Source organism: Oratosquilla oratoria, chromosome 4 (assembly GCF_046742065.1).
Source record: "Oratosquilla oratoria isolate Oo_2021 chromosome 4, ASM4674206v1, whole genome shotgun sequence".
In the NCBI taxonomy this organism is placed as follows: Eukaryota; Metazoa; Arthropoda; class Malacostraca; order Stomatopoda; family Squillidae; genus Oratosquilla; species Oratosquilla oratoria.
The window spans coordinates 72,710,695-72,733,947 of NC_134780.1; the positions used below are offsets into that span (position 1 = coordinate 72,710,695).

Sequence of the window (23,253 nt, forward strand, 5' to 3'; positions counted from 1 at the left end):
CCCAAACTTACACTCACCCTTCCCTTTCAACTTAGTTTCACTCAAAGCCAACACATCCATCTTTCTTCTCACAAACATACTACCTATCTCTTCCCTTTTACTCTCATCTGTACCACATCCACGCACATTAAAAGACCCAAACCTTAGGGTGCTGGTCCGAGGCCCTCCAGCACCCCTTATGCCTTCACTTTTGTTTTTAGGATAATGCCCCGTGGGGCTACAGGGAGAAGGATGCCTAGTCCCACTCCCCGTCCCTTTCTTCTCGCCTCTTACGATCCAAGTGGGATACTTGGTGGCAGTATTCTTTTCCCCCACCACAGGGAATTCCCCCATCACAGAAAGAGAATACTCAGAGAGATGGTACAGGACAGCAGCAAGGGGTTGGGGGACAGCATAACGGAGGGACAGTCGTAGTATAAAAGTGTCATCATTTCTCTATGAACAGAGTTTTCTTCTATCATAGACAAAATGATGTGTGGCTCTGGTCCGTAGGGGCGCCCCATATAGACCCTAAAGTATCGACTGCATGCTACTTTGCCACAATAACAAGCAGCCAATACCCCAGACGGTACAAAAGATATAGGGAGTTAAAAGACAAAAGGGATAAAACTTGGATAAAACTTAGATAAAATGGAAAAAATACAAAATACCTGATAAATGGAAAATATATACTAGTTATTTAAATGAATATGTACAAGTGTGCAGAGAAGAAAAGAGAAAATATGAAAAAGATGTCATAGAAAAATGTAAAGATCAACCAAAAGTATTTTAAAGATTTGTAAACATCAAACTGAAAAACAAACAAGAATTTGTCAAACTATGACAAGAAGTTGAATACACAGAGGAAATAGAAATGGCAGAAATTATGAACAAGCATTAAATTGGTGTTTACAAGGGAGAACATATAACCTAGAGATATCAAGTGGGAGGAGAAAGTCCCCCCTATGTAAGAGATAGAAGTTATGTCAACTCCCTGTTAACGTGAGGGCTACGTTCCTGGAGATGTCGTGTTAATGGAAATCGTGTTAACAGAACATAATTTCTCCATAGGAATTAATGGTAATAGTGGGGGTTACGTTCCTGGACAACGGGAAATTCAGTCTATTTTGGAATTTTATTACTAAAAACCCTAAACACACTATTGATAAATTTGAAGGTTACAGAAACAATAAAAACACACATTCTTACTATATTGGTATTTATTGTGCAGTAAAATAACATCTTTTATACATGTAAACATTATGACGCATCACTACCATCACTGTTGCTTGCCGTGCTCCCGTCCCCAACCTCACTCCTCTCTCCTTCCTCACCCCGCTCTGCCTCCTCACTCTGCTCTCCCTCCTCGCCTCACCCTACCTCCTCACCTCCCTCTCCCTCCTTGCCTTGCCCTGCCTCCTCTTCCTTGACTGTCTTTTTTTTTTTTTTTTAAGAAATGGTGGTGTTTCATCTGTGTCCTCTTTTTCTTCTTTTGATCTAACATCACTTTGTAACAGTTCAGCTCCAACATAATTTTTCTGGCCACTGTTACACTTCTGTTAATATTCAGATCTTTGGCTTCCATGATATCCAGTCCTTCTCATATAAACGAGAGTGCTTTTTCAAGATCACTTTTGGTCAAGACTCTCTCAGGCTCTGGGGTTTCTGATATAGGCCGAGATGCAGCTGCCTCCAACTCTGCATTCTGTATCGTCTCCATCTCTAACAGTTCTTCAATAGTCAACTCCACTGTGTGCGATTCTAGCAGTTCATCAATGTCCTTCTGCTCAAGTTGGTCAAACCTGGCCTCCCTGGCCTTGTCAAGACTTTCCTTGTTAGCTTTAGAGACATTTTCTTGGATGTCAAAGCTGACAAAATTGTACACCAACTGAGGACACAGATGTTTCCAAACCCCATTTAGGCACTTCCTTGGCACTTTCTCCCAAGATTCTTTAATGAAGGGGAGAGCATCTTTGATGGTAAACTGCTTCCAATATTCCTTCACGGTCATCTTGTCTTTTTGTGTCCTCTACCATGTCAGTCAAGGTCGAATGTAGATAATACAACTTGAAGGTTTTAATAAATCCTTAGTCACTCTGGCTGCAGAATGGAAGTGGTGTTTGGTGGCAAGAAAGCGAGCTGGATGTTGTTGGAGAGATTTTCTATTGACGGAGGATGGCTGGGAGCATTATCCAAGATCAGGAGAATCTTGAATGGAATCTCTTCCTTCTCACAGTAAAGTTCTAACTCTTTCTCCAATTTCCCAAAGTAGTCCTTGAATATGCTCCCCGTAATCCATCCTTTTTTGTTGGAATACCAGTATCAGGGTAGGAAGGTCTTGACGTAGCCCTGTGAAGACACAAGAGCAAACAAAATTAGTTTAGCGTGCCATAAATTGTGAGTTGGTGACATGATTTTCATTTTTGTTTTGGTGTACGAAAATAATGAGCGTTTACGATCTCAGTAAAAAGTTTCAAAGCTTTCATGACTAATAATCAACATCCATACATACACACCTTCAATGCTCGTGGATTTTCCGAGTGGTAGACAATGGCAGGTTTCAGCTTGCAGTCTCCCTCTGTATTGGCACCGAACAAAAGCGTAAGACGATCCTTGGAGGCCTTACATCCAGGTGCAGTCGTCTCCTCAACTGTGACATAGGTCCGGTTAGGCAGTTTTTTCCAATATAGACCTGTCTCATCTATATTAAAAATCTGCTTGGAAGTGTAGCCACCTTCCTCGATGATGGTCTTGAGGGTAGCCAGATACGTTTTGGCTGCTTCCACATCGGTAGATGCAGCTTCCCCAGTCATTTTGAGATTGTGGAAGCCATATCGTTTCTTGAACCTGGAGAACACCCAGAACTGGCATTGAAGGTCTTGGCTTTGTTTTTGTCTTCCTCATTCTCGTCTTGCACATCCTTGTAGAGACTTAAAGCTTTAGCTTGTATGATGGCCATGCTGATAAGGACATTATGCTTGTTTTGGTTTTGGATCCATTAAGCCAATAACTTCTCCATCCTCTCCATCTCCATGGATCTTGCTCGGGAACATTGTGAAGAAGAGGCTGATGTACCAGCAACAGAACTGGCTCTGATCTTGTCAGCATTCGCCCTGATGGTCCGTAAAGTGCTCTCATTTAGTCCGGTAACATGAACAATAACAGAATTTCTTTCACCCCGATCATAACAATCCAATACAGACGCTCCTCAACTTACGTTTTAGTTACGTTCCGAACGGCCGAACATAAGTTGTTACTGTACTATACATCCGTAAATTCTATTACCGTATCTTATAAAACACCCCTAAATCATTAATTATACACATAACATTGTAAAATAATAACATTAATTTCAAATAAATTAAATTCAAGCAACATAAATTGAGATGGTGGAGGAGGGGGAGGAGGAGGATGAGGCAAGGCATGTTCAGTCTGTTGTTTGTGCCATGTAAACAATGGACACAGCGTCATGCGTAAGTATCGTTTGAACTACGGAGAGCGCGCTAAACTAAAAAATTCACTCAAAAAATTTTTTTTTACAATTTTTTTTTTTACAGTCAGTTCAAACGTAAAATCGAAAAAACATAAAACGAATGAACGTAAGTAGAGGAGCATCTGTACTTCTAACTCCTTTTCTATGGTCACAAGTTTTCTTGACCTCTTTGCTGCACTCTCCTCTGGGGTACCAGGACGCTTGGGTGCCATAGTACATGAATTTATGTAACACAAAACTTTGATAAAATTGTTTATGAGTTCCACATGCTGTGAGGGCTGGCTTTACACCGAGGACAAGGGGCAGAGAGCGGGAGCGTGGGAGTCAGAGCGTTTCTCCTGTGTTCTGGTGGCGAGATACTCAACTACAGTAGGCAGGAAATTCAACTCGTGTAACATCTGACATTTCATGTTATCAGAATATATATTAATAAATTTTAAGTCATGTAAGATCAAAGTTGTAACAGAACTTGTGTTAAAAGTTGTAGAGGAGAAGAAGCGAGCTTTCACAGATTGGTTACACAATAGGACGAGGGAGTCATATGAGAGGTACAAAGAAAAGAAAAGAGAAGTAAAGCAAAAGGTAAAGGAGGCAAAGAGGAGAGCAGATGTGAAGTGGGGTAAGAGTATGACAGAAAATTTTGGAAAGAAATTAAGAGAGGAAGAGGAGGCGAATCAAGTAGAGAAGAAAAGGTAAAAGGTGCAGATGGAGAGATGATAATGGAAGAGAAGGCAGTAAGGGGAAGATGGGCAGAATATTTTAGGGAGTTGCTAAATGTGAAGGAGGATAAGGAGGGAAAGATAGTTGCAGTGGGAAATGCTAAGAAAATGAGAATGATGAGTGAGGAAAATGGAGGAAAAATAAGGAAGGATGAAGTGAAGGCAGTTGTTAAGATGATGAAAGCAGGTAAGGCACCTGGTCTGGATGGATGCCATGCAGAATGTCTAAAAAAAGGAGGTACAGTGATAGTGGACTGGTTGGTGAGGTTATTTAATGTTTGCTGGAGAGAGGGTAGAGTGCCAGAGGACTGGAGGAGTGCCTGTATAGTTCCACTTTACAAGGGAAAAGGGGACAAGTGTGAATGTAGTAGTTTCAGAGGGATTAGCTTGTTAAGTGTAGTTGGGAAGGCTTATGGGAGGATCTTGATTGAGAGGATTAGGAGAGGAACAGAGGGAGTAATTGGTGAGGAACACTGTGGATTTAGGATGGGTAGAAGTTGTGTAGATCAGATATTTGTGGTAAGACAGATATGTGAGAAAGCTATAGGAAAGGGGAAGGATGTTTTTTGGGCTTTTATGGATCTGGAAAAGGCTTACGATAGGGTAGACAGAAAGGCACTGTGGGAGGTACTGCAGATATATGGGATAGGAGGAAAGCTTCTAGAAGCTGTCAAGAGTTTTTATGAGAGTAGTAGACCTTGTGTCAGGATTAGAAATGGAGAGAGTGAGTGGTTCGAGGTAAAGGTGGGACTTCGTCAAGGATGCGTTATGTCGCCCTGGCTGTTCAACTTATATGTGGATAGGGTAGTGCGAGAGGTAAATGCAAGGGTAGTGGGTCAGGGATTGGAGATGGTTAAAGAAAATGGAGAAAAGTGGGAGGTGAGCCAGCTGTTGTTTGCTGACGACACTGCGCTTGTGGCAGGATCGGAGGAGGGATTGAGGAAGTTGGTGACAGAGTTTGGGAGAGTATGTGATAGAAGAAAGCTAAAGATAAATGTGGGTAAAAGTAAGGTGATGAGATGGACAAGGGGTGAAAGTGGCAGTAGACTGGAAGTGAGCATTAAGGGAGAGCGACTGGAGGAAGTGGATAGTTTTAGATACTTGGGTGCAAATGTGGCAGGAAAAGGTGGAGTGAAGGTGGAGGTAGAATGTAGATTGAGAGATGCGAGTAAATGCCTTGGTGGATTGAAGAGTGTAATGAGAAATAGACATTTGGGAATGGATGCTAAGAGGAGACTGTATGAAGGAGTGATTGTGCCAACAGCACTGTAGGGGGTAGAAACATGGAACATAAGTGAGGAAGAGAAAAGGAGTTTGAATGTGTTTGAGATGAGGTGTCTGAGAAGTATGATGGGGGTTACTAGGCTAGATACAGTGAGAAATGAGGAGGTGAGGAGAAGAATGGGGGTGGAAAGGGAGTTGGGAGATAGGGTTGATGAAAGAGTATTAGGATGGTTTGGACACATGGAAAGAATGAGTGAAGAAAGACTAGTAAAAGAGGTATGGAAGGCAGATGTGGAGGGAGTGAACATGAGGGGATGTCGAAGGATGAGGTGGATGGATGGGGTGAAGGGGGCTTTGGGGAAGAGGGGAATGTCTGTTGAGGAAGGACGGGAGAGGACAGAAGACAGGGGTGAATGGAGAATGGTTGTATATGGATGATGCTATGATGCATGAGGTGGAATGGAAGGGAGGGTATGGGGGGTGAGGTAGTATGTGTGAGCAAAATTTGATGCAGCCCGAAGGGATTTCTCCCCGTCTTCTCATTTTATGCATGGGGGGATGGAGAGGGGGGGTCGCCGATTTAATGAAGCGGCCTTGCTGTGGATGTGCTGTGTCTTGCGACACTGCTTCTGACACAGGGCAGTGGACAAGGTGCAGGGATGACCCGTCATCCAGGAGGTGCTAAGATAAGAGGGAGGGTGGAGGGGTGTGGAGTGTATTCAGGGATGGAATGGGTGGGAATGATTTTATGCCTTTTCCTTTTTGGCTACCTCCCTTGTAAGGGGAAAAAAGCCTTGGTATATGTATGTATGTGTTAAGAGGGAGTTAACTGTAACAAGGAATGAAATAATGAATCACTTGAGTAATCTCGGTGTCAGAAAATTGCATGAACCAGATGGAATGGCAAACTGGATTTTGAGAGAATGCAGGAATGAACTAACAGACAAAATACATATTCTAATAAGCAGTTCATTGAAAGAAGGAAGAGTTCCAGAAGATTTAAAGACAGCAAATATAGTGCCAATATATAAAAGGGGAAACAAGGAAGACCCTACTAACTATAGACCGGTCTCTCTTACAAGTATGATAGCTAAAATGTGTGAGAGAATTATCAAAATTAGATGGGTAAGGCATTTGGAAACAATGTACTAACTCCAGGGCAATTTAGATTTAGACAAGGACGACCATGTGTCACAAACTTAATGGGTTTCTATTCAAGGCTAATAGATGTAATACAAGAAAGAGATGGATGAGCTGATTGTGCATTTCTAGTCCTTAAAAGCTTTTGAATAGGTGCCACATAAGAAGTTGCTAAAGAAATTAGAAACTGAAGGAGGAATACAAGGCAAACTGCTGAAGTGGATGGAAGACTTCTTGCATGAAAGAAAAATGACAGTGGTGATAAGAGACACTCAAATTGGGATGAAGTGATTAGTGGAGTTCCACAAGGAACAGTTCTGGCCCCAATAATGTTTGCTATATATATTAATGATATGGATAAAGGAATTGAAAGTTATATGAGCTTCTTTGTGGATGATGAAATTTTTTTGAAAAAAGGGAACACTAGAAGATAGCGAGTTGTTACAGAGTGATCTCAATAAAGTATGGGAATGGAGTAGGAAGTGGGAGATGGAATTCAATATTAAGAAGTGTAGTATAATGGAATTTGGAAGAAGCAAAAAAAAAAAAAAAAAAAAAAGGAATAGTGGGATCATATAAATTGGAAGAGGAAGAAATTAAAAAAGTCGAAAATGAGAAGGACCAGGGAGTCATTTTTTGGAGAAACTTATAATTTAATAAGATCAATCAAAGTGGCATTTACATACCTGGACGAAGAAATGGTGAAGAAAATACTAGTCACTTTGATAACACCAAGATTGAAGTATGCAGCGGCGACGTGGTCACCAAGTACAAAAAAAATATGTATGACAAAACTTAAAAGAATACAAAGAGCAATTACGAAATTGGCACCAACACTCTCAGAACTATCATATGAAGAGAGACTAGCAAAACTTGAGCTAAAGGCATTAGAGCAAAGAAGAGAGAGAGGAGACTTGATAACTATTTACAGAATCATGAAAGCCATAGAAACTATTGATAGAGAGGATCTAATAAAATGGGATATTAGAGTTACAAGAGAACATGGAAAGAAAATCAAGACAGTTATAGAAGAGACCTGAAGAAAAAAAAAGTTTTCCCCACAGGGTAATAGACATTTGGAACAAGCTAGATGAGAATGTGGTGTGTGCAAAAATGATACACAAATTTAAAAACAGTCTAGATAAAATGAGATATGAAGATGGGACACCACAAGCATAACTCCCTTTCCTGTAAAATACAACTAGGTAAATACACACATCGGTCAAAGTGACAGCAAAGTTTGGAACTCCAGGAAAAATTCAAGTTTCGTTGATCTCAACAAGGGAGTACCTTTATAGTATTAATAGGGAAGGGGAAAGCTCGTGGTGCAATGGGAAGGTGAAGAAAAAGGAGAAAAGGAGGGATTACTGAGGAAAATGGAAGGAAATGAGGAAAGGGACGAATGGGCACCAGACATTAGAAGGGGTGTCAACAAAAGATGTGAACACACAGACGAGGTAGAACAGGGGAGCAGAGGTGTCAAAAGCAGAAATATAGATAATAGCAACTCAATGGAAAGAGAAGATAACTGCTTTTATGGATTTAATGAGGGAGGAGATGACAACCTCCCCAACTAGTAAATCTAGAGGAGAAACTAAAAAAAATGAATGAAGCATGGGAGGTTAGGTTTAACCAATTAACATTGGTTACCCAAAGAGTTGATAAACTGGAAGAACTAAAGGAGAATAAAAACCTAACTAAAGAAATAGATGAATTAAAAAGACAGTTAAAAGAAGTAAAAGATGAGAATAAGGAATTAAAGAAGAAGAATAAAAGAGAATAAAGAGTTCATAGCAAAAGAAGTACAGGGTTGGAGAAAAGTCCAAGGGAACAACAAAATTGTATCTAGGGATATAGTGACACAACAGATGAAAGAACTTCTGAATCCTCTCTCCCACGTAAGGACAGAGTCCACTTGGCCAGACTGCGATGCGGTCACCACCCAGCACTTCTAAGCTACCAGAAGAGGCTGGACGACCGTGTTGTGAACAGCTGCCCAGGATGTAACACTTCACCCCATACCATACAACACATAATGGAAGACTGCATTATACACAATCATGCACGCAAACAACACAACATACACTCTATAAAGGATTTGTGGGAAAACCCAGTTTCGGCTGTGGCCTTCCTTGGGGAGACGGGACTGCTCGGACAGACAGTCTAGGGAACGACAACAACAACAACAACTAAGGACAGTTATTAAAGTGATGAGAGAGAAGGACAATATAGTAAGAGACTTAGCGGACAAAATTAAATGTATAATTATATTAGGGATGGAAGAGAAGCATAATCCAAATAGGACTACAGGAGTAAAAGAGAAGAAAAAGGTAAACAAGATATTAGAAGTAGTTCAAGAGGATGAACAAGAAACACAGAAAAAAGTCGAAGAAATATATAGAATAGGGAAATACAATACAGATAAGACCAGAACAAATTAAGATCAATTCAGGTCACAAAAGACAGCAGAGAATATCTTAGCAAAAACAGGGAAACTAGCTGACAGTGATCAATATAAACAGGTATGGATAAAAAGAGAAATGAATAAACAGGAAAGAGAGGATGAGAAAACAAAAAGACTAGAAGCTAAGGGGAAAAAAATGAAGTTTGTAGTACATTATGTGCCTCCTAAAACGGCTTTGTGGGAAGAGAGAGAACACAAAAATATGTTAGAAGACACAAGAATAACAATAAGATAATGGAAGATGGAGGAAGAATGGGTGACTTTAATTGTAAAGAAATCTGCTGGTGTTAGTTCCGCTGCTATCAACACTTTCAATTCCCTTCTGTGATATAGTAATAATTCATTCACTACAACTTTCTTCACTTTCTTTTTATCCTTTTAGTATTATAAGTCACTCATCTGTAGGCTCCATGCCTCTTTCGTAACATATGCATTTAGTCAAGTTCCATTACTCAGTAACGAAGGTGAATTAAATTGAACTTAAACTTTTCTTCATTTTCTTCACGAATTCTGGTACAACGTATGGCCTTAGGTACACCAGAGGATTCCTACCTGGGATCCTCTTACACACACCAAGCCAAGTCTGCTTCAACATCACTATTTAATTCATCCAATAACTTTGAATGTTACAAATAAGTGCCACCCTTTAAGGGTGTGACTTTACCTCCAAGCACCAATAATTTTTCTCCTCCTCCACCCTTTTCTCCAATCAGAAAGACTGTTATACTGTCTCAAGCAATAATGTTTACGCAAGCAGTCTGTCGCAACCTGAGCGTGGCTTTGTGTTAACATTTCGCAACATCAGCATTCTCTCAATATCCTAACCTATGTTTACAAAACACAAGACAGCAGGCAAGAATATGCAACTCTGCACTTCCTATTCGGCCATTGTTTCGAAACATCCAAGGAATAAAATTTGCATATCTTTTCACTTAGCCCTCTATCTACTTAAATGTCTATCTCTATCTACCGGCCTCTTACAGGGCTCGGCAGCTACCCTTGGTCATCCCAACCAATGATATCTACTACCCTCTTACAGGGCTCGCTAATATATACTTGGAAATCATAATATATAAGCTAATCTACCCTTGCCTAAACTGGTAAAATGGTATCAATAAAACATGTCAAACATATACATATCAAAGAAATAAGAAACCCTCCAAATGCATAATAACAATTCAAGCAGAATAATGGTGAACAATATACATGTCAAAATAATAAAGCATATCCCAAAATAATTTCCAAACAAATTTCCAAAACTCACTACTTTGACTAAGAACATTAGATTTCAATGGAGAATGGTTTCATCATCTTTTCAAAGATGTCAGCAATATGCAATATAAGTTAGAAAAGTATTGTAAAGTGTCTCTTCTTGCATTTCAATTATTTTTGTTAACACACTCAATTCATTTTTTTTTTTAAGAAACACTCTGTATGCTTCACAAAATACTTTTTCTATACTTATGTGAATTGTCCTTAAGTATTGGCAAGATTCAGAGTCTGACCACAGCAGGTCCAAGGTCTTCATGTCCCGGCTTGACACCAAATTCCAGTAGTTTAGGTCTCCCATCCCAATATACATTTGGTCAAATTAATACTATCTGTAAAATACATCAAGATTAATATTCAATTCATTTAAAATTTCATCAAATATTCCCCATACTCTTCTAGTTCATTAAAATTTATACATAGGATATCACAACAGTCATCTTCAAAAATTTGTAATTTTATCTTCATATCATCTAAATGGCCTATTAATTCTTCCCTACTTTCTAAATGGATTGGTTTAAATTTATTTCCACTTGCAGAATCAATTACCCTATATGGACCTGAGTACCCTGGTGAAAGTTTATTATAGGGTGAATGTAGTTTGACCACGACTAAATCTCTCTTCTTCTTTTTTTCTAGTTTATGTGCTATTTTGTGTTGTTGTTTCTTCATTTCTTGTGAATACTCCTGCATATATTCCCTAACTCTTTGATGAATACTTTGAAAAGTATTTATCCTATTTGAGATATAATCACCTATATTATACACAGGTTTCTGCTCTGCAGTCAAGATTTCATATGGAAGAGTTTTGTCTTCCCCAAAAATAATAATACGAGGTGTTTCACCTGTTGCTATATTAATTTGGTTGTTTAGAGTACATTTAACACAAGGAATCCAAGTATCCAAGTTATACTATGAGGACTTATCATACTTCTAAGACATGTAATAATTTTCTTATTTAACCTCTCTACAATTCCATTACAATGGGTTGTAAAATACAAAATCTTGAAAAATAGTCAATGGCAACAAATACATATTTATATCCCTTCTCAGACATTGGTAACTCCAATGTATCTATGTGAACTCTTTCCCAAGGTTTCTGTGGAATGGGATAGGTTAATATAGGAGCAGGTTTTGGTGTATTTCCTTTCACCTTAACACATTTCAAACAATTTTCTATATAATTATATCTTTCTTCATACCTGGCCAAAAGGATTTAAGTTGTGCTCGTCTATAAGTTTTATCCTTCCCTGGATGTGAGCTACAATCACTATCATGAAGTAACTTCAATATCTCTTTTACAAGAGTTTGTGGTATTACCAACTGATTTACTGGACCTCTAGAAATATCTTTCCCACTTACAACTATTTTTCCATACAAAAGTCCATTAGTCAAATGAAATTCCTCTATCTTATACCCCTTTGGTAATTTTGGAGGATTTCCTCTTGGGTTAATCAAATACTTTGCTAATGAGTCACATGTCTTATCATTCCTCTGTTCTCTTATAGGCATATCCTCATCTAAAGTTACTAACTTCTCTATACCACAAACAAAATTAATCAACCCTGTCAGGGCAATTAGTAGGTTCTAACTGATTCTTGTATTTCTTTCCTAACTCTATTTCTTCCTGAACTGAACAGATTGATGAAACTGGTAATTCCACCTCCTCAGTACTCTCATTTAAAATCTTAATGGGTTTTGTACACACCTGAAAACATCCTATTTGTGTACCTTTCCTTAAAACTATATCTTTATTCAAAGTATTAATCATTAATATTTCTACTATGTTCTTATTTGACTTATAAATCCCTGAGTCCAATTTCAAACCTTTTAATCTAATTGATTCTGGGATGGTTAAAATTTCAGAGTCTACAGTGACTCCTTTCAACTCCAATTCTACTCTGTTAATTGCTCTGGAGTATAATAATGTCGACTTTATGATGCCACAATTTGCAAGGCTTCATTTGTATCTGATGTATTAGTAATTTCTGGGATTTCTTGAACATCTGAGTTGGATTCACTATATGTGGCTTTACTTTCTGTTGGTCTGGACCGCTCGGCCTCGTTATCTAAAGTAAAAATGTTATCTTTCTTATCTATGTCTAGGGATTCATTGATTCCTGTCACTTGTCTTAAGTCTGATTGATTTAAAAATGGGATTAACTGTGATTTCACTAATATCCCTAAGTCAGCAGGACAGGACATATGACCATGTTCTCTTTTCTCATAGTTGCAAATCCTATCAATAAATCTCCTGGGAAAACAGATTCTTCTACAACTATCACTGGAATGTGCAAATGTTCATTTGTATATAAGATAAATTCTAGTTCAACCTTACCTAATGTTTCTAACTGATTTCCAGTTACTCCTTGCAATGAGTAATGGATTGGTTCCAAGATTTTCACTCCTGGTTTCAACTGGTTTAAAACTAAACTAGTTATTACATTAACTATAGATCCTGTATCAATAAATATTTGAATAGGTTTATTGAACACTCTACCAGCAATGAGAGATCCTACAGAAGTCCTTCCAACTGTAATTGTTAGTTTATGACTATCTTTGATGTTGGAGTTTTCTTTCACCCTTCTATCACTCTTATCCTTACACAATACTGTCTATTTTTATATATATGGGGAGTTCTAGAATATTGTTTATTCTGTGTCTGGGGGTTTTCCTCTTGTTTCCTGGTGCATACAAAAATTTCTACATTCATGGTTTTTATGGCCTATTCTTTGGTGATACATACAGAAAGGTGGATTTCTACACTGATACTCATCATGACCCTAATATTTGCAATTTCTACAAATAATTCCATAATAACAGTCTTCTGCTTTATGTCCCCAAATATCCCTGGATGGACTTCTATCTTTCTGTCTATGTCCTAATTCTGTTTTCCTAAACTCTCCTGTAGAGTTTCTCTGTTGTCCCACTGTCATCACATATGGATTTATCATTTTAGTCTCACTGTACCCTTGCATTAGATAATCTACCTCCCCTAAATTCATATTTGATTTGAGATCTTTATACAGCTTTTCTGCCATTAATTCATCACTATTTTTAGTCAACAATCCAAATGTGATCAATCTTATTACCTGAGAAACTTTTATTTTGTCACTAGATCTTTCTATCCAATCTGAATCTTTCAAGATAGAATTCCTGTCTTTTGATCATCTATCCAATCCAGCTAAGTATTCTGTGTCTGATTCACTTGTTCTAACTTCTTTGATCATTCTAACCAAAGACCTGATAGGATCCTGATCACACTTTGACATAAAATGTTTAATGAATGCTTTCTTATAGGCTTCATATTGGTTGATATCTTCCATTTGCTGGAAATTTATGATAAACCTAGCTCTACCTTTCTCAGGATCTATATTTTCCTTTAAAATTTCTATTTTCCTTTTTTCATCTGTTATATTTTTGCTCACAATTAATGTATCTATTAAGTTAAGGAATTTATTAACTCCTAAGGTGTTTTCATCCCCGGTAAATTTGGGAATATTAATATTCGAGGTATGAACCTCATGACGCAAGACATTAGTGTTCATACCTTCAGTTTTTAAAGTTGATTTGACTTGACTGCCTCCACGTAGTCTTTCTTATGTACGTCAACCTCGTCGTTCCTCGTCAGTCTTTGTTCATTGCTGCTTTGTAGTGGCTCATCCCCTGCTTTGTAGATTGTCTTGTAGATCGCTTTGTAGATTGCCATAAAGATTGCCTTGTAGATTGCCTCATTCCTCGTTCGCTCGTAGTATGAAGACCGTGGTTGTACACTGTGTGGTTGTAGTTGCATGCACTGTTTTTAAAGTCGATTGGTGTACTCATTCACTTATCTCAGTCTTGTCACGCACCAGTCTTAAAATCACTTCAGAGGAGGTTCATCTAATCACTTCAGAGGAGGTTCATCTACTCACTTCGGAGGAGTTTCATCTAATCACTTCGGAGGAGGTTCGTCCCTAGCTGCCGCCACTGTTAGCTCTGCTGCTACCAACACTTTCAATTCCCTTCTGTGATATAGTAATTCTTCATTCACTACAACTTTCTTCACTTTCTTTTTATCCTTTTAGTATTGTAAGTCTCTTATCTGTAGGCTCCATGCCTCTTTCGTAATGTATGCATTTAGTCAAGTCCATTACTCAGTTACGAAGGTGATTTAAATTGAACTTAAACTTTTCTTCATTTTCTTCACGAATTCTGGTACAACATATGGCCTTAGGTACACCAGAGGATTCCCACCTGGGATCCTCTTACACACACCAAGCCAAGTCTGCTTCGATGTCACTATTTAATTCATCCAATAACTTTGAACGTTACAAATAAGTGCCACCCTTTAAGGGCATGACTTTACCTCCAAGCACCAATAATTTTTCTCCTCCTCCACCCTTTTCTCCAATCAGAAAGACTGTTATACTGTCTCAAGCAATACTGTTTACACAAGCAATCTGTCGCAACCTGAGCGTGGCTTCATGTTAACATTTCGCAACATCAGCATTCACCTCAATATCCTAACCTATGTTTACAAAACACAAGACAACAGATGAGAATATGCAACTCTGCACTTCCTATTCGGCCATTGTTTCAAAACATCCAAGTAATAAAATTTGCATATATTTTCACCCACCCCTCTATCTACTTAAATGTCTACCTCTATCTACTGTGATTGCATGAGGAGGAATGGGCGGGGGGGTGGGGGGTGGGGTAGTATGTGTGAGTAAATTTTGGCGCAGCCCGAAGGGATTTCTCCCCGTCCTCTCCATATATGCAAGGGGGGACGGAGAGGGGGGGTCGCCAATTGAATGAAGCGGCCTTGCTGTGGATGTGCTGTGTCTTGCGACACTGCTTCTGACCCAGGGCGGTGGGCAAGGTGCAGGGATGACCCGTCATCCAAGAGGTGCTCAGATGAGAGGGAGGGTGGGAGGGGTGTGGAGTGTATTTAGGGATGAAATGGGTGGGAGTGTTTTTATGCCTTTCCCTTTTTGGCTACCTCCCTTGAAAGGGGGAAAAAGCCTTGGTATATGTATGTCTATCTACTGGCCTCTTACAGCTGGGAAGAGATGCCAGTGAAGGGTGGAGATGACCTATGGGGAAATGTAATACTTGACATGATTATAGAACATACAGTGACACAATGGATACAAGAGAATACTAGGTATAGAAATGGGGAAGAACCATCAAGGCTGGACCTAATAATCACATCAGAACCCGAAATATTGGACAAGATTGAATATAAGACTATATAAGAATATATAAGACTATATAAGAATATATAAGACTATATAAGAATATAAGTAAAGGTGACCACATATTGGTTGAATTGGAATTAAATGAGGAAAAAGACATGGAAAAAAATGAACAATATAGAAAGGGAAGATTGATGTATGGAAAACAAATTTTGATAAAATATGAGAATTCTTTCAAAAAGCAGACTGGGAAAGGATACACAAAGAGGAAACAACAGTAGAAGAGAAATGGAATATTCTGACAAAAAATTATAAAGGAGTGGAAAAGTATGTTCCAAGACAAAAACAAGAAAATTGATATGTAAAGTGTTGGTACAACAAAAGATATAGGGAGTTAAAAGACACAAGGGATAAAGCTTTGATAAAATGGAAAAAAGACAAAAGACCTGATAAGTGGAAAATATATACTAGTTACAGAAATGAATATGTACAAGTATGCAGAGAAGAAAAGAGAAAATACGAAAAAGATGTCAGATGTCATAGAAAAATGTAAAGATCAACCAAAACTATTTTACAGATTTGTAAAAAAAAAAAAAAAACTGAAAAACAAACAACAATTAGTGAAACTACAACAAGAAGTTGAATACACAGAGGAAATAGATATGGCAGAAATTATGAACAAGTATTTTAAATCAGTGTTTATGAGGGACAACATACAACCTAGAGATATTGAGTGGAAGGAGAAAGTCCCCCTTATGAAAGAGATAAGGAATGAAATAATGAATCATTTGAGTAATCTCAATGTCAGAAAATCGCATGGACCAGATGAAATGGCAAACTGGATTTTGAGAGAATGTAGGAATGAACTAACAGACAAAATACATAGTCTATTAAGCAGTTCATTGAAAGAAGGAAAAGTTCCAGAAGATTGGAAAAGAGCAAATATAGTGCCACTGTATAAAGGGGGAAACAAGGAAGACCATACTAACTTTAGACCGGTCTCTCTTACAAGTATGATAGCTAAAATTTGTGAAAGAATTATCAAAATTAGATGGGTAAGGTATTTGGAAACAAACAACGTACTAAATCCAAGGCAATTTGGATTTAGACAAGGACGATCATGAGTCACAAACTTAATGTGTTTCTATTCAAGGCTAACAGATGTAATACAAGAAAGAGATGGATGGGCTGATTGTTTATTTCTAGACCTGAAAAAAACTTTTGATAAGGTGCCACATCAAGAGGAAAAAAAGGAGAATGAGTATAAGAAGTTGAGAGAAGAGTGGGAGAGAGTAAAGGATAGAGTAGAACTAGGAGTGGAGGAGGAATGGGGGATGGTTCAAGGAGGGAGTCATAAGGTGTGCTAAGATGGTGTGTGGAACAAGGAGGGCGGGAGGAAATAGAAGGAAGGGTAGTGAATGGTGGGATGAGGAAGCAAAGAAGGGTGTAAAAGAGAAGAAGCAGGCATTCATAGATTGGCTACAAATTAGGACGAGGGAATTGTATGAGAGGTACAAAGTAAAGAGAAAGGAAGTTAAGCATAAGATAAAGGAAGCAAAGAGGCAGATGTGAAATGGGGAAAGAGTATGACAGAAAATTTTGAAAGTAATAAAAGGATGTTTTGGAAGGAAATTAAAAGAGGAAGAGGAGGAAAATCAAGTAGAGAAGAATAGGTAAAAGGTGCAGATGGAGAGATGAAAATGGAAGAGAAGGCAGTGAGAGGAAGGTGGGCAGAGTATTTTAGGGAGTTGCTAAATGTGAAGGAGGATAGGGAGGGAAAGGTGGTTGCAGTGGGAAGCGCTAAGAAAATAACAGTGATGAGTGAGGAAAATGGAGGAGAAATAGGGAAGGATGAAGTGAAAGCAGCTGTTAAGATGATGAGAGCAGGTAAGGCACCTGGGTTGGATGGATGCCATGCAGAATGTCTGAAGAAAGGAGGTACAGTTATGGTGGACTGGCGGGTGAGGTTATTTAATGTTTGCTGAAGAGAGGGTAGAGTGCCGGAGGACTGGAGGAGTGCCTGTATAGTTCCGCTTTACAAAGGAAAGGGGGACAAGTGTGAGTGTAGTAGTTACAAAGGGATCAGCTTGTAGAGTGTAGTTGGGAAGGCTTATGGGAGGGTCTTGATTGAGAGGATGAGGAGAGGAACAGAGGGAGTAATTGGTGAGGAACAATGTGTGTTTAGGACAGGTAGGGGATGTGTAGATCAGATTTTTGTGGTAAGGCAGATATGTGAGAAAGCTATAGGAAAAGGTAAGGATGTTTTTGGGGCTTTTATGGATCTGGAAAAGGCTTACAACAGAGTAGACAGGAAGGCACTGTGGGAGGTATTGCAGATATATGGGATAGGAGGAAAGCTGTTAAGAGCAGTCAAGAGTTTTTATGAGAGTAGTAGAGCTTGCGTTAGGATTAGAAATGGAGAGAGTGAATGGTTTGAGGTAAAGGTGGGACTTCGTCAGGGATGTGTTATGTCGCCCTGTCTGTTCAATCTTTACATGGATGGGGTGGTGCGAGCGGTGAATGCAAGGGTAGTGGGTCAGGTGTTGGAGATGATTAAAGAAAATAGAGAAAAGTGGGAGGTGAGCCAGCTGTTGTTTGCTGATGACACTGTGCTTGTAGCAGGATCAGAGGAGGGATTGAGGAAGTTAGTGACAGAGTTTGAGGTGTGTGAAAGAAGGAAGCTGAAGATAAATGTGGGCAAAAGTAAGTTGATGAGATGTACAAGGGGAGAGAGTGACAGTAGGCTGGAAGTGAGCATTAAGGGTGAGAAACTGGAGGAAGTGGATAGTTTCAGATACTTGGGTGCAAATGTGACAGGAAAGGGAGGAGTGGGGGTAGAGGTAGAATTTAGATTGAGAGAAGCGAGTAAATGCCTTGGTGGATTAAAAAGTGTAATGAGAAATAGACATCTGGGAATGGATGCGAAGAGGAGGTTATATGAAGGAGTGATTGTGCCAACAGCAATGTACGGGGCAGAAACATGGAACATGAGAGAGGAAGAGAGAAGGAGTTTTAATGTGTTTGAGATGAAATGTCTGAGAAGTATGATAGGGGTTACTAGGCTAGATAGAGTGAGAAATGAGGAGGTGAGGAGGAGAACAGGGGTGGAAAGGGAGCTGGGAGATAGGGTTGATGAAAGAGTATTAGGATGGTTTGGACACACGGAAAGAATGAGTGAAGAAAGATTATAAAAGAAGTGTGGAAGGCGGAGGTGGAAGTAGTGAATATGAGTGGCTGTCCTAGGATGAGATGGATGGATGGGGTGAAAGGGGCATTACAAAAGAGAGGAATGTCTGTGGAGGAAGGATGGGAGAGGACAGAAGATAGGGGTGAATGGAGAAGGGTTGTGTATAGATGAGGCTGTGATGCATTGAGGGGGAGTGGGTGGGGGATAGGGGTGAGGGAGTATGTATGAGAAAAATTTGACGCAGCCCGAAGGGATTTCTCCCCGTCTTCTCCTTTTCTGCATGAGGGGACGGAGAGGGGGGGTCGCCAAATTTATGAAGCGGCCTTGCTGTGGATGTGCTGTGTCTTACGACACTGCTTCTGACCTAGGGCAGTGGACAGGATGCAGGGATGACCCGTCATCCAGGAGGTGCCAAGATAGGAGGGAGGGAGGAGGGTGGAGGGGAGTGAAATATATGAGAAATGAAATGGGTGGGAGTGATTTCTATGCCTTTTTTTTTTGGCTACCCCCCGTGTAAGGGGGAAAAAGCCTTTGGTATATGTATGTATGCCACATAAGAAATTGCTAAAGAAATTAGAACCTGCAGAAGGAATACAGGGCAAACTGCTGAAGTGGATGGAAGACTTCTTGCATAAAAGAAGAATGCGGTGATAAGATACAAACATTAATTTGGATGAAGTGATTGGTGAAGTTCCACAAGGAATAGTTCTGGCCCCAATAACGTTTGCTATATATATTAATGATATGGATAAAGGAATTGAAAGTTATATGAGCTTCTTTGCGGATGATGAAAATTTTTTGAAAAATGTGAATGCTGTAGACAACAGTGAGTCACTACAGAGTGATCTCAATAAAGTATGGGAATGGAGTAGGAAATGGGAGATGGAATTCAATATTAAGAAGTGTGGTATAATGGAATTTGGAAGAAGCAAAAAAAAAGAATATTGGGATCATATAAATTGGAAGAGGAAGAAATTTAAAAAGTAGAAAATGAGAAGAACCAGGGAGTCATTATTATGAATAATATGTCCCCTGAGAAACATATAAACAAATTTTTTTGAGAAACTTATAATTTAATAAGATCAATCAAAGTGGCATTGACATACCTGGACGAAGAAATGGTGAAGAAAATACTGGTCACTTTGATAACACCCAGATTGGAGTATGCAGCGACGACGTGGTCACCATGTACAAAAAAATGTACAACAAAACTTGAAAGAATACAAAGAGCAATTACGAAATTGGCACCAACACTCTCAGAACTATCATATGAAGAGAGACTAGCAAAACTTGAGCTACAGACATTAGAGCAAAGAAGAGAGGAAACTTGATAACTATTTACAGAATCATGAAAGCCATTGAAACTGTTGATAGAGAGGATCTAATAAAATGGGATATTAGAGTTACAAGAGGACATGGAAAGAAAATAAAGAAAGACAGTTATAGAAGAGACCTGAAAAAGAACAGCTTTCCCCACACGGTAATAGACATTTGGAACAAGTTAGATGAGAAAGTGGTGTGTGCAAAAACAATACACAAATTTAAAAACAATCTATATAAAACAAGATATGAAGATGGGACACCACAAGCATAGCTCCCCTTCCCATAAAATACAACTAGGTAAATACAACTAGGTAACTACACACGAATAATACAAAAGAGAAATGCCCAATTTCCAGCCCAAAGCACCTGCCCCTTGCAATGTCTGTGCATGTTACTGTACCTACAAACAACTCTATCAGGAAACAATACTATATACCACATGACATCCAGACCTCAAAAACAGAGCTAGACATAGTACTCATATATGCAGATGACGTAACAATAACAGCCTAACACTGCAACTACAAAATAGCTGCCCAAAACACTTGAGCATACCTCAGTGAGCTACAACCTCAGCTGGCACAAAGAAAAATGTCTGTATCCCTCAATGACACTGCTCACCCTCACTTCTAATTTCTATGAATTTAAGAAGCACCCAATGGTCATATTAAACAATATAGTGAGGGAAATACTAAAAGAAATTGTCGTCGTTGTGGCTATCTCTCTCTCTTCAGAGGATGATGGTCTTTGTTCTGGTCTGAGTGTGGTTATTTGTGCACCCGAAGGTGGCTGATGAGACCAATTCGAGCTTTGAAGGATCTTCCGTATGTTGGACACGTTGTTCCTTGCGGGAGATCTGGTTTTGGTTGGAGTTGCCTCTCCTTCCTCCTTCTTCGCTTTTCTTCCAACTCTTCACATCGGTTTGTTACGAATGTTGTTGTTCCTTCGCGAATGGTGGACCTCCAGAAGTTTCGGTCTCTTGCATTTTCTTCCCAGTTGTTGAAGTCGATGTTACACTTTTTCATGTTGGCCTTCAACAGATCCTTGTATCTCTTCTTCTGTCCTTTCTTCCGATTCCCTTCTTTCAGTTGAGAATAGAAAATCTGTTTTGGTAAACGGTCATCAGACATTAGTTCTTCTATCTTCCCAACTGATGTTCAGGATACTTTGTAGACATCTTTGATGAAACTTTTCCAACGTGTCCAGATGACGATGGTACGTTGTCCAGGTTTCGGATGCGTACAGAAGTGTTGGGATGACTACTGCGTTGTACACAGCCATTTTGGTGTCGGTTCTGATATCATGGTCTTGAAAGATTCTGTTGCGGAGACGACCGAAGGCAGTTCCAGCACACTTCAGTCGATGTTGAATCTCATCATTCAGGTCAAGATCTGATGATAGATAACTACCAAGATAAGGGAAATGATCCACGTTTTCGAGGGTTGTTTCTCCAAGCTTGATTGATGGTTCTCTTCTGGTTGGATCATTAGGAGATGGTTGATATAGTATCTGGGTCTTCTTGGAGTTGATGGTGAGACCAAGGGAGTTGTATGCTTTGTTGAAGGCATTCAGGATCCATTGAAGGTCCTCTTCTGAAAGAGCTGCAATGCTGTTGTCGTCTGCATATTGGAACTCAATCAGAGAGCAGGAGGATGTCTTAGTTTTGGACTTGAGACGGGCAAGATTGAACAGTTTCCCCTGGGTTCGATAGACAATTTCTATTCCTGATGTGCAGGATGATGGCAATAAAGATGATAAACAATGTTGGGGCGATTACACATCCTTGTTTTACTCCCGTATTTACTTGGAAAGGATCAGTTGTTCCATTATTGACCAATACAGTTGCAAACATGCCATCATGGAGGAGTCTTAGGATGCGAATGTACTTTGGAGGGCATCCATAGGTGGAGAGAGTGTTCCAAAGAAGTTCTCTTGACACAGAGTTGAACGGCTTGGTCAGATCAATGAAGGCCATGTACAATGGTTGGTATTGTTCACGGCATTTTTCTTGGAGTTGACGCAAGGTGAAAATCATATCAGTTGTTCTCCGAGTCGGTCTAAAACCTGTTTGAGTCTCTGGAAGGATTTTCTCAGCCAGAGGTTTTAAGCAGTTGTTCATAATCCTAGCAAGTACCTTACCAGCAGTTGCCAACAGGGAGATTCCCCTGTAATTTCCACATTCAGATCATTCTCCCTTTCTCTTGTAGTTATAATGGCTGAATCTCTGAGGTCAGATGGTAACTCCTCATTGGTCCAGATCTTGATGAGGAGCTGGTGCAGTTGGTAGTGGAGTAAGTTACCACCGATTTTATAAATCTCAGCAGGGATCCCGTCCAGCCCACCAGCCTTGTTGTTCTTCAGGGTGTTGATGGCTTCTTTCACTTCATTAAGGGTTGGTAAGTCGCTTAGAGAATCTTCAATTGGTTGTTTTGGAACAGAGTTTAGGACGTCACTGTCGAAAGTGGTGTCTTGATTTAGGAGGTCTTCGAAGTGTTCTTTCCATCTCGCATTTATTTCGGCATTGCTTTTGAGGATGGTTGAACTGTCCTTGCTTCTCAGTGGGGCTTGACCACTGGCTGATGGTCCAAAGATTGCTTTGGTGGCACTGAAGAAGCCTCTGGAGTCGTTGGCATCTGCAAGGTTTCGAGTGATTTTCTGAACTTCGGCTTTACATTCTTGATGTTGCTTGCGTTTTGCACTGGATCTCTGATCATTCTGGGAGGCAATGAAGGCTTTCCTCTTTTTGTCAATAAGTTGTTTGAGTTGTTCGTCATTTTCGTCGAACCAGTCTTGATGTTTCTTGGTCTTGTATCTGATGGTTTCTTTGCAGGTGTCCATAATGGCTACTTTCAGTTGGCTCCAGTGTTCTTCAATGGGTGTTGATAGTTTCACTTCCTGCCGTGATAATTTTTCATGTAGTGTTTGATGGAATTTCTCTACTTTCGCGGCATCTTGAAGACTGTCAACATTAAATTTCTTTGTGTTGTTTTGGCCTTGATGTTTCCTCTTGGGTCGGATCTTCATACTCATGGTAGATGAAATCAGACGATGGTCTGTCCAACAGTCATCTGTACCCATGGCTACAGTTGTTTTCAAGACGTCTTGTGGGTCTCTAGCTCTTACAATGACGTAATTAATCAGGTGCCAGTGTTTAGAATGTGGATGTTGCCACGAGACTTTGCATTTGTTTTTCTGGCGAAACAGGGTGCTTGTGATCACTAGGTCATGTTCTGCACATTTTGTCAGGAGGAGTGTTCCATTGGCGTTGACTTTGA

At 39.5% G+C, this 23,253-nt stretch overlaps 1 protein-coding gene across 17 annotated transcripts in view; it reads right to left on the reverse strand.

The window, feature by feature from the left end:
• Nucleotides 1-23,253, reverse strand: part of LOC143024890 (uncharacterized) — a 330,101-nt gene that overhangs the window by 226,746 nt on the left and 80,102 nt on the right. The window contains exon 4 of one of the 17 annotated variants that reach the window (XM_076184277.1): nt 9,307-10,620. The exons of the other annotated variants lie outside the window; for them this stretch is intronic. Coding sequence (XP_076040392.1) covers nt 10,606-10,620 — 15 coding nt within the window. The 3' untranslated portion in view covers nt 9,307-10,605. Of the gene's footprint in view, nt 1-9,306; nt 10,621-23,253 lie in introns of those variants that run through there. 17 annotated transcript variants of the gene reach the window in all.